This window comes from Manis javanica, chromosome 2 (genome assembly GCF_040802235.1).
Source record: "Manis javanica isolate MJ-LG chromosome 2, MJ_LKY, whole genome shotgun sequence".
NCBI classification, from domain to species: domain Eukaryota; kingdom Metazoa; phylum Chordata; class Mammalia; order Pholidota; family Manidae; genus Manis; species Manis javanica.
Genome location: NC_133157.1, coordinates 216,200,577 through 216,213,067, shown reverse-complemented (window position 1 = coordinate 216,213,067; position 12,491 = coordinate 216,200,577). Strand labels below are relative to the sequence as shown.

The window sequence follows — 12,491 nt, the reverse complement described above, 5'->3', positions numbered from 1 at the left end:
TGACCCCAAAGCCATGCCTGCTCTGTTCGGTACCCTGCCTCTCCCTGGAGCCCTGGGACTTGCCCTCCCAGCCCGGGTGTGAAGAGCACAATCCTTTGCTCTCTTCATCCTCTCCTCTTTGAACTTTGGATGCAAACTTTGAAGGCACAGGGCAGGGTTTTGGGAGAGAGATGACGTAGGAAAGGGTTCTAGAGTTTCAGCAAAATAAAAACAGGGCCTTCAAGTCCATAGGATTCCAAAATTAGGAAATAGTATCAGGGTGCATGTACTCTGGACCTGGTGTTTATGTTAGCGGTTTTTTGTACCCTCAGAGAAACATTACTATCTCCCAAAAGAGGAAAGTGGACCTCCTAGAGGTTAAGTAGAGGTGTCAAAACCCAGCTGCCCTGTGTCATGGACCCTGAGGTCCCATCAGCTGGGAGATGCCTCTTTTTCTGTGTAGGACTAAAAAAGAAAAATCATCCAACTTGGGGATTCTAAAGGGAAACACTGTCCCACTCGCCACCACTACCAATAAGGTGGGCTTGCATCCTCGTGGGAAGGATGAACAGAAGAAAATCCACCCAGCAGGCAAGGAGAGTAAGGGACCCCCGTCCCCCTCCCCTGGTAGTGGTTAGATAACAAAAGGAGCTTCCAAGAAGTTAAACTCCAAAACGGAAGCCACAGGATTTCGCCTGCCTAAATTCACACTCGCCATGTGGTCTTTAAAAAAAGAAAAAAAAACTTCAGAGAGTGGAATGTAAAGCAGTCCTGGGTTTATAGTGCCCCCTCGTGACCAGCAGAAGCAATCACAAACCTCCCTGGAAGACCTCAAGGCTTTTAAGACTCCACAGAGAGCAAGGTGCATTCTGATTTCAGAGATGTCCAAAGGTGGGGAAAAAATTGTGCATCTTAGAATTGTTGCAATATATACAGTATTTGTGACTTGGGAGACTTTTTCCACTGTCCTACCCTGCTTCTTGAGAGCAAGTTGGGATCATAAAAGCTTGTGTTTTCCCTGAAAGGAAAATAGGAAATGGAAACAATGATTTTACCATTGGAAATTTTGTGAGGAAGAAAAGGCTTAGAATGAATAAGAAGATACATGAATAAGGGAACCCGTTCCCCTTTCCACCTTTGTTAGTTAATTAGAGAACACAAAACTCCTTTGAAATGTCATTCAGACATTTCCTGGTTCCATTCACTTAAAAGAACTGACATGCCTACCAACAGCATTACGCAAAATGGGACTTTTATATACCTTGTGGTGTTGCATAAATTCCTGTTGAAGAAATGAAGATTCAGGTTATGGAGAAGGTCAGAGAAGACTGTCTTGCCCCCTGTAGCTGGTCCATGATATTTTTTTAGAACTCTAAGAGCCACGACATGGATCAGTTTTGATCTGACTCTGATGGCAGTGGAATTTCAGGAGAGAATGCGTATGGTCAGCTCGGTTCTGCCATGTCATTTCACGGTTGTTGACACACATACAGACACCCCCCACACACACACACAGGACACTTGAGTGAAGTTTCTGGAACATGTGCTCATGCCTCAGGGGCTTAGCCAAGTTTGGGCAGCACATTCTCCCTCCTGTCGGATCCTCGGGCTCCTCATCTGTAAAGTGAGAGTTAAAGCTCCTCATGTCCTTCAGCCGTCAATGCTCTGCGTCTGTGAATTCCCTGTTATCATGATGACCATATGTCCTGGTTTGCCTGAGACAGTCCTGGTTTACATCTATTTTGTTAGTGTAATTATGGATAGCGCCTTCTTTCACTTTTAAAAATCACCCGTGTAACCACAAGAAATGTGACCCATGGCTTGGGCCTCAGCAAGGTTAGAATAGCGGTTCTCAGCATCTTCCCTTCCCAGCAGACCTCTGGATGGAGGGGCGGCACCTAATCCAATCATCAAAGGTCCCCCTCAATTCCTTCCAGATTTCACAGAAAAATCCTCTGCCCTATTTCAGTCTCAAGCTAAATTTTTCCAAGGGAGCTTACAGATCTCAGGGGCAAACAAAAATTAGGATTATAGGAGAGACATAGAAAATATACCATGTTTATGAAATGTTGTCATACTGGATTTTTTCTTATATATGACTTTTTCTTATTAAAAAGTGAATGAATTTTTCACTAATGAAAGTTTATTCAAAGCATATAAGGCAAAAAGAAGAAAATGGTACCTCTTGTAATCTTACAACCCAGGATCACTACTCCAACATTTTAGTGTGTGTCATGCTCATCTTTCATCAGTGTGATTCTATAGACTATATGCATAACCATTTTGTGCATAACGATTTGTGACTAGCATTAAGCATTCTTTGCTGGAGCCTTATCCTATATTATTAAAAATTCAGCCATAAAATAGTTTTTGTAACTACATACTATTCCATTGCATGTCTTAACCATTTTTGACTTTTTTATTTTCCCTCAGTTTTTCACTATTAGAAATTACAAACTAGATTGCAGTGACATCACATTGTCATAGTTAAATGCTAAATCTGTGCTTAATTATTTCCTTAGGACAATATCTTAAATATGGGTGAAAGAGAATGTACATTCTAAAAATACGTGATGTGCATTCTGAAATTGCTTTCAAAAATTGTGCCTGTACCTTTTAAAAATTGCCATTTTGATAAGAAACAGCCTTCTCCTGTCATTTTAATTTTTTAAAATTATTATTGAGGTTGCATATCTTTCTGTGTATGTTTTTACGTTTTTGTCTTGGTATTTCTCCTTTTGTGATTTGCGCATTTGTCTTGATCGCTCTCTTTTATGGGGATACTCACCTCTGATCTTACTGATGTGTGAGTATTCTTTATATAATGAAGAACTTCACCCTAGAGTGCTTATAAGCTGGTTTTACTCAGCCTCTGGTCCTTATTTCTAAGACAAGGCTCTGAATGAAGCTTAGGATGGGTAAGGCAATTCACTACAATTACTTATGGATGTTTCCAGGCCAAAGAAACCAGCTCAATACTTTTAGAGCCTTAAGAGAGCTTAGCGACGTCTGAACACTTATCTGGAGGGACTTCAGTAAGCTTGCTGCTCCAAAACAGTGTCACCGTCTCAGAACAAGGCAACTTCCTCATCTTGAATAAAGAGTAGGATATGTTGAGCATGTACTTCAAAATTGATTGGGAATTTATGCTTTTGTTGTGGGCATTTTATTGGGGTAAGTGTTAAAATCAAACTATTATCAATAGCGATTAGATTTCCTTCCTTTGTGCAATGCTGGTATCTTTCTGTTAAATTTTGAAACTCTTTTCCTTGAGAAAAGGCCTCCTCTTGTCATCATGAAAATTTTAATTAATATAAAGGCCTTTTGGCCTCAGCTAATAGTTGTTTGAAGATCACCTGGGGATCTTCCTAAAAATGCAGGTTGCTGCCCTTCACTCTGCTCCCAAGAATCTGATTTTGCTGAGGAACCTACATTTTGAGAAGCACTCTTCTGGGATTCAATTCCTTGGTCCTGAGTTATTGGCCACTTTTCTCTGTCTTAACTGCAGATGAGGACTTAGGCTAGTCACTTGCCGCAGGCCTTCAGAGATTAGGACGTATCAGAAGGTTCTGGACCCACACTTCATGTCAATATGGCCCCAGACAGGTGTACAGGGACATCTCCATGTGGCTCACAGTGGTCCCAGAAACAAGCTGATAGCTTTCCATCATGTAGACGGACTCCCACAGACATTCAAAGGCCTCATTTATCTCACCAGTGTTTGGTTTTTGTGAAAAGACTAAGAAAGAACATAGACTCAATTACTGGGCAGACATATGTGAACCCAATTCTACCAATTCCTGGCTGGGTGACACAGGACAAGGTGCTCTAACTGAGACATGGATGATTGTAATACCTCCCCCTCCTTGGGTTGTTGTGAAAATCAGATGACATAACACTCATATAATAGATGTTTGCAAAAATGTGAGAGTAATTCTTTCCCCTTGCCTGCTGATGGATCCTCCATCAATCCAAACCTGGGTGAGGCTGAACCCTCACTTAAACTCACACTTCTAGAGCTTCCTTAAAGAAGTTCACTAAAAATGGTGGGTGGGGCCAGTCTTAATGGATCTTGTATCCCAGGGGACCAGGATCACAACCTTTATACTTACATAATTACATAAGTGCAAAAAAGTGTGTGCTGACCAGGTACACACCTGTAGCCCCCTGGTAGAACTCAGTAGAGTAGGAATTCAAATCTAACTCAGTCTTTTTCTGAAGCTCTGTTTGCCTCATGCCTTGCAAAATCCCAGTGTTTTCATAGGGCCTGCTTCCCATGCAGTTTGGAATGCATTGAGGATGAGGTTGGTGGGTACCTGGAAGGGACTGTATAGTTACACATGTGGCACATAACTGGGAGGCATAAAAAAAAACCATGAAATTTCTCATCCTCTGTTCGCCCATACAAACACACCCATGCACATGTACACACACATACATGTACACACACACATATACAGTCCCCCACATGCTCCTGGCAGCACCCAGAGCCTTGATAAAGACAAACAAGGGCATCTCCACCACTGTAGCTGTGCGTGCATATGTAAAAATAAATAAGTGAATAAACCTGTGCATAAGATCCCTTCTCTCGTAGGCAGTGGGACCAGGCATGCTGAGCCCTCACATTGCCTCTGAGCTCTGTACCCAAAAAAGAAGGGTGCTTGGTTTAAGTTGTCAAGGAGTTAGTTGTGTGACTAGGTGGTTTGAGAGAACAGGCAAAACCAGAGGTAGCCTCCTAAAAAACTTTTAAAAAAGGCAGAGTAAATACAAATGAGGGTAAGCTTCATTTTTTTTACACACAAGCCAGCCATCAGATTTTGCCCACATTTTGTGAAATCATAGTAACTATCATACATAATACTTGCTGTGATAAGTTTTGTGGTGTGTATTTTCAAAACATTCATTTAGTGTTGCCATTTTTCTGTCAGCAGACAGATGAAAACAAGGATTCATGCCACGGGGAGCCTTTAGATAATCCTCTAGCTGAGCACAATGGGTTCGTACCTGTGTTCAGAATTTCTCTCAGTTTTCTCTGTCTTTATAAAGAAAATCATAGTTAAGCAGGGGCTTAAGAGATTGCAGGAAAAATAACGTCGCAGACTTTGAAATGTTTCTACCTTCCATCGACTTCTGTTGAAGTGATAATGAGTGGAATGGGATCGTTAAAGAGGAATTTTGGCAAAGCTAAAAACGCTAGGCAACTGTTTCCAGACCGAAGTTTCTAATGGGTGAAGATGTTGGACTCTGGCATTAGGTAATGAGGAGAAAAAACATTTTTTTTTCTTGGAGACATTCAGAGTCTGTTGAACCACCGCGTTTCTCACCCAGATGTGAAGAGGGAGGATTATGGGATGTGAACCGAGTGGTCTCAGGTGTCCTTTGTCATTTTTCTGAATCAGACACTCTCTGATCATTTTCGTGGCCTTACTTTTTAAAATATGTGTAAAAGAATTACTCTGTTGCAGGTTCGGGTTAACCTTGAGTTTTTACTGCTCCAGGAAGGTCCAAAAGAGTAAGAATACTTAGGTCCCCTCCTTCAGGTGGGAGAATAGCTTTCAAACAGTAGCTTTATAAGACTTCATTATATTCCTGATATTAACTTGTAAAACTACTGCTATTTCTACCACCTTCTGCTTTGTCTAATGATATGGCTGTTTTACTTGCATCTTTTTATTAAACCAGTCAGTTCCAGTCCTACAAAGCCAATATTTTAAAATTCAGAAGAGCCAGTTTCACCTACAATGCTGGGGTGCATAATGGTAGAATTATGTTGATTTCAACCCAGAGGACCCTGGCCCAGTCCCTGAAGCAATCCCCACATTTCATGTGTAGACACCCCCGTCATCTACAACCAGGGGCTTCAAGGCGAGGAACTTTCCTGTGCCCTCGTGATGGCTTTGGGGACTGGATCAGTCAAGAAAGGAAGGGTCTTCCTTCCCAAGGATGGGAGATTTGGGGGGAGGGTAAGCTGGAAGTTTTGTGAAGTTCTACTTGAATTTCTCATGTCAGTCAACCCCCTCCGGAGGCAGACCCTACCATGCTATTATCATAATACATTAGTGGTAATGTAGATCATTAAGGGGTTTCTCTCATCCCCGGGCTGGTGTCCTCCCAGCCTCGCTTTTCTGAAGCTGTCCGTCTTCCAGACATGTTAGCGTGGTCCCTGTGATTTTACTGAAGATGAAGAGATCCACCTTTGTTCAAAGGTCAAGGAAGAAGTGTGCAGTGAGACATTCCTTGGGCACACCTGTCACTCATAATTGCTCCTGATAATGATTTGGTTAGACACTAGACACCAAGATAGGGAAGGGAGTCTATTTCAAAATACGAAATTATTGAAAATATTGAATTTAAAATTTGAAAGTACTGAAAATTGAAAAGCAATTATGCTTTTTAACCAAATAACCTAAGGTAAGGATGCTTGAGCCATTGCCATGCTACAGAACACAGGCATTTAACAATAGGCCAGAGGTTAAATTCCTTCATTCACTCTTGCAAAATGAGCAGACTTCCCTGCTTGAGAGTCTTCTTTAATAGAACCAACTACTAATTTATACTAATGAGAGATGGGCTAGAAAATTATCTTTCTTCAAATTATATTTATCCCAAGATGGAATGAGTTGGTGCCCCCATCACTGGAAATAGTCAGGTAGGAATTAATGGCTCATTTCTGAGAGATTTTATGGAGTGAAATAAGGGTTGGACAGAGGCGCCAAATACAATCCATTCTATGTATAAAATTCCATACTGTCACATGCACATAGGTGAAAAGAGACTATGGTAGTAGTGTGGATGATGAACTAGATCATTGCCTTGATGAGAAGCATCCTCTACACCTAGTAGAGATGTAAGGACTTAGTTACCACTTTTAGCTCATAGGCAAAATGGATAATCTAGAAAAGCAGGGTGATTTCCCTCCCATACCCCTAGGAACATTTTCTAAGCCCATCTCAGGTACAGAAACAGAAAATTGGAAGCTCTGTCCATCACCTCTGCAGGCTAGCTTCCCTGGCCACACCTTTGTGGATGAAGAATCTAGAATGGGGTCTTCTTGTGTGATGAGACTTGGGTGCTGGCCAACTTTGTGACCATCTAGGAACTGACTGATCCTCGGAGTTCTGATTTCATTTCTGAAGATTCCTTTTAAGAGAACTCAGGGTCAGCATCCCCAGACGTGAATAGAAGGGAACGAGAGTTCTTCCTGCCCCACTTCCTCGGAAGGGACCCCAAGTGACAAACTGATCCTGTCAAGTAGTAAATTTGCATTTTTAAAACAATTTTTTTAATTATTTGAAGATTGGGGTCCCTCTGTTGCATTTAAGCAAAATCCCCTGATTTCATTTTCTGCCCTGTAATCGGTTTCTCCCTCCCAGACCTTAAGGAAAGGGATCTTTACTCTGCACCGCTAGAGCTGAGGATGGATTCACCCATCATGAAAATGGAGCAGTGCCAGTGTATGTAACTCATGCACAGAGTCTTTCCAAGGTCCATCCTTCGCCTAGATCATGCTTCACTTTCATTCTAACCTAGATTTATATAGACTCAGATTTTTAACACACACTCTCTCTCTCTTTTTTTTTTTCTTGTATCACAAACCACATCACTGAAATACACCTAGTCACACTATCATGCAGCATATGAAAATAGCCAAACAGGAGCAGATAGAGCCACAATGTGAATTTACCCTATGGGGTCAAACTGTTCTGATTCCCTGCGTACAATCTGTGAAATCCTGACCGAGTTACTCAATTATTCTAACCCTCAGTTTGATATGAGGGATATGATAAAAAAAAATAGGATCTTCTCAAAGTGTCATGATAATTAAAAGATCATCCATGTAAAGCACGGAGCACAGTGCCTAGTGCCTATTGTGCTACATATTAGTTATGATTATTCAAATGTATTACATGAGATTTGACCATTTCCTGAATCAACCAAAGCCTTATAGAATAAAAAAAAAGAATAACCCCTAATTCTAATCTAAACTCTCAAAGGAAGCATCTGTAATTTTTTCCAGGTGGCACGCCCTTTTAATTGGTATGAATCCCATTGATAGGTGGCTCAGGCACTGCCTTTAGGCATTTCCTGCCCACAGGCAGTGGGCACATGGGGCAGACACTCCACTGGGCACCAAGAGGTGTGGTTTAGCATCTGAACTTTGCCAACCACCTGACTGACTTTAACAAACTCTTTCCCATATATGAGTCTCAAGCCATCTGACAAAAAAAAAATCATGTAGTAAATATATATGATTGCCAAGTTCTCTTGCAGACCAAGGACTCAGTGAATTATAAGGGCCCAGTGGTCATTTCCAAGGACACCTTTTCCAAACGTCCCTGAGGAAGTGGAGAATTCCACCCATTGGTGGAGGATTGTTTAGGAATAAGGGCAGGGTCTTCTCCTAAGACAAAGGGCCACATGGGTGATCGTAACTGCCTTTAAAAGAATCCTTCCTAATGTGATGGACCAATCAGTCAGCAAGATGCTAGGGAGCCCTTCAGACCACAAGGTACAATTTCCTACAGAGGAATAGAAAACAACATTTTAGGAGACAACAGTGGCTGAAAACAAGCTTCAGAAGTCAATAAGTGTAGCAATTAGAGAAGTATAACTTACTGATTATGGAGAAAATGTGGATGTCATGTGCTCTAAGTACCTCACTAAGCGCTTTGCATGTATTAACTCATTTCATCCTCCCAGCAATCTTATGAGATAGTTCCTAGTATTACCCCCATTTTCTGGATGAGGAAACTGTGGCATAGAAAACTTAGTAAAGTTGTCCAAGCTTATAGTGAATAAGTGTTGGAGCTGGGATTCAGATCCAGTTAGTGTTAGTTCTGGATTAGTCCATGCTCACCACCAAGATATAAAAGGATAAAGGGGCCAGGTGAGGTAAGGGGTCTCTAACCACAGCAGCAGGGAGTGTACGTGCAACTTAATATAGCTGTGAGCCAGTGTACAGACCTTCAGGAAGGGAGATGAGTCACCATTCAGTCTCAGTACCCTATCATCCTGAGCCAATTAGGAATTTTCCTTCCATATCTCTGTTCTGTACATTTCCAAAGTAACAATGTACTTCATTCTGAAACCCAGTATTTTATATTTGATTGACATCAACTTCACAAGTATTTTGAGGCTCTTCTTTCATATGGTTGTACTAGGCACTGGACTTCAAACATGAAAATAATGGAATGTATTATTAAATTCTAACATAAAATAGAACAGTGTTGCAAACCTATGAAGTGTATTAATTCCCCCATTAAAAGATAAGAAAAATGAGGTTCAAAGAAATTGGCTTTGCTCGCAGTGGAGACACTGACGATCTGGAGGCAAAGCACGTCTTCCTACTTTGCCTCCAAGCAGCTTGCCATCTGAAGAAAAGTCAAAACATAAAACCATATGTAACTTTAGTCTGGATAAATGATGATTATATGGCTTTTTTAAAGTCATCGGTGAGAAACATTCCAGAAAGGAGACACAGACTCAGTCTTAGAATCTGTAGGAAAAAACCTTTTCAAGGTGACAATGGGTCCCAAATGGAAAGGAGCCCTTTGCAAAGGAATGAGCTCTCAGGCATTTGGAGTGTTCAAGTTGGGGGTGTTTAAAACCCTAGAGTGCCCTGCCCCAGCTTGGAGGTATGAAACCCACTTCCTTCAGCAAAGCAGAGGTCATCTGAGTAGATGTCAGGGACCTTAGGAAAGAATCCATGCAGGGGATGGTCCTTGCCAACTCCGAGGAGCTGTGATGGTGACAGTGATGATTCGTAGAGGAGGAAGCTGATAATATGAAGATGAAGAAAAGGAGGAAGAGAGGGATTAGCTACACTGAAAGCTACTGTTGTTTGAAAATCTCATTATCAAATCTGTATAACCACACTGGTTTGAAGTTGGTCAGTCAGCCAACAAAGACTTACTAGATCTTGGGCAATTGGTGTTGGAAGTAATTCAGACATTTATCTTTCTTTGAATTAACAGCTTTGTGGTTAACTCATTTATTTTCAGGCTGGTGTGTGTGTGTGTGTGTCTATAATTGTAAGCACTCTTTGTAACAAAGTAACATGGATTTTTCTGTAGTTTTATCAGGGGTTGAGTATGGCTTATAGTGATTCTTGAGGACCGTGTTCGCAGTTCCCCTCCAGATACCAAACAGGTGTCAACAAGCACACAGAGGCCTCAATACTGGGTGGGTAGAGAAAGCCTTGCCCTGCCACAGCCATGAATGTGTAGTCTCTGGACAGCACTGTGCTTCCCCCGTGAAGCTCACCAACTACAGGCCATTGCCATCCCCCAAATCTTAGCCATGACACTGAGCAATACAGTCAGTCTAAATTCCAGACTGTACCAAGATCTAGGCAAGAGAACACAACTCATTTAGTGGTTAATCATGATTACCCACCCAACAAGATGGACTAACCTTATTATTTCATCGACCTGACCAAAATTTTCTCTTGGTGTGGGGAACATAGAGTCAGATGTTTTGAGAGCTCTATTTACTGGCTTCCTTTAAAAAGTAACTCTGTGAAATTTAAATCAAGGATTACAAAGTTCCAAAGTCAAGCTTAGCTTTCTGTCCTTCCCACCACCTACCCAAAAAATGATCTGCAGGCTGTGTGATCTATATAGCAAGTTGCTAGACCTCTCTAGCATTAAGGTAGAATGAGGGGCTTGAGTTAGGCTATTTTTAAGGCCTTTTTCAGTTTAAAAAATCCTTTCTTTCCACCTGAAGGAATTGGATTTTTCCTCAGTTTAGTGACTCCAAGCGATGCTTCAGAAAACCAAGAAAGAAGACTAAGGCAGGCACACATTCACTGCTGACCTTCCAGAAGCTTTTAAGGCCGGACAATGAAATTACTGAGTACTCTGGATAATCAAAATAAAGTTACCGCCATTCCCCAGGGCCACCTCGAGCAGACGGCAGAAGATAATCAGGCATATTGGTCGATCAGTCTTGGTTTCTCTCGTGTGGAATGAAAGGGCTTGCACTTGCTGGAGATCTCTTAGGCTGCACTCTTTTCTAAGATTCTGTGAGTTTATTTTTCAATAGTTTTTATGAAAAGGAGACAGAAAGACTCTGATAAGACATTCCCCTATCTCCCAACGCTAACAAGAAATAGAGATCCTTAAATGACTTACATTTACTCATGAAGAAAGTCAATGTGAATTTGATTTGCTACATATATGGATGTGGGCTCTTCTGTTTTGTTAAAATGATGTTAGTTGGGAGGGAGGGGAAGCACCAGATGAACTCATGCAGTCCCTCCCCAATTACCTTTTACTGGAAGGGGAATTGTAGCCCCGCCTGGGCTCTCACTGGCACGTTACCGGGTGGGGTGAAGGTCATGTTCTGTGAAGGGTTTATTAAGATATGAATTCCACTTAAATTTTGAAGATATTTAAGTGCCTTGTCTCTTCTTGCTGTTTTCCCCCAACTCCAACCATGATAAAACTTAACTCTTCCAGATGCTCAACTCTGCTGCTAAATAATTTATTCTCCTTTTCTTTAATTCCAGTACTCTCAAATGAGGGATGAAGTGTTCAAGTCGAACTTGGTCTGTGCGTTTATCGTTCTCCTATTTATCACAACAATACAAAGTTTGCTTCCTTCTTCAAGGTAAGTACGAAAGAACCAAATTATCCGGGGAAATGTCTCTGTGGGCTGATGGCCCCTCACCTGCAGCCAGCAGGCCAGCCTTTTCAAAGGATCAGATTTAACACAACAGGCCCCAAGATCCACACCAAAGTGCTTGACGATGTCAGTGGTTTTCTTATCTGATTCTTTCTCTGCATAATAATCTTATTACTCTACCAAGACAAGAGTCTGTTTCCCAATTCTAATGAAAACGACAACCCAAATCAAAATAGGTCCCAGACTTATTTGACATTGCGTCCACAAATGCAGGAAGTATTAGAGCCTCAATCACCCTTTGCCTTTTCCGTTGTTAATTACCTCTTTGTTGTCCATACATACAGCATCAAATCTCCCTGGGTCAGCAAAATTGGCATTTTAATAATACTGTAGATACCTGAATGTCACCAGTCACTATTCCAAATACCTTACACAGTAACTCATGAAATCCTTATGGCAACCCTATAAGGTAGGTACTATTGTCCCTGTTTTAAAGAGGGGAGAACGGAAGCCTGGAGAAATGAAATAAGTTGCACAGAGTCTCACAGCTGAGAAATGCCCAGCCTGGATTCAAACCCAGGAAGTCTCACCCAGTCCAGGCTCCTCACACTCTGTCAGGCCCAGACCGACATCCTGCAGGATGAAGTGCCAGCCAGCACTGGAACCTCGCTGTGGCTTAGTCCAACGTGCTTTGCTCCCTCCTGAACTGTGAGGTAGCCCCTGACTCCTTTCTCAGGTAGATTTCCTTCTTCCTAAACTTGCCATGAATTTTCCGTTTTTGTGTGGTTAAAAATAACAGCAACAAATATTTGTTAAATGTCTAACATAGGCAAAACAACATGCTAGACCTGGAGGGTGGTATAATTTTGCAGGATGAGTTTTGCATC

General features: G+C 41.6%; 1 protein-coding gene across 3 annotated transcripts in view; it reads left to right on the top strand.

Annotated features, from left to right (window-relative positions):
* Positions 1 to 12,491, top strand: part of ADCY8 (adenylate cyclase 8) — a 215,351-nt gene that overhangs the window by 145,533 nt on the left and 57,327 nt on the right. For all 3 annotated transcript variants that reach the window (XM_017661201.3, XM_017661200.3, XM_017661198.3), the window contains one exon: positions 11,489 to 11,589. In XM_017661201.3, coding sequence (XP_017516690.1) covers positions 11,489 to 11,589 — 101 coding nt within the window. The remainder of the gene's footprint in view (positions 1 to 11,488; positions 11,590 to 12,491) is intronic.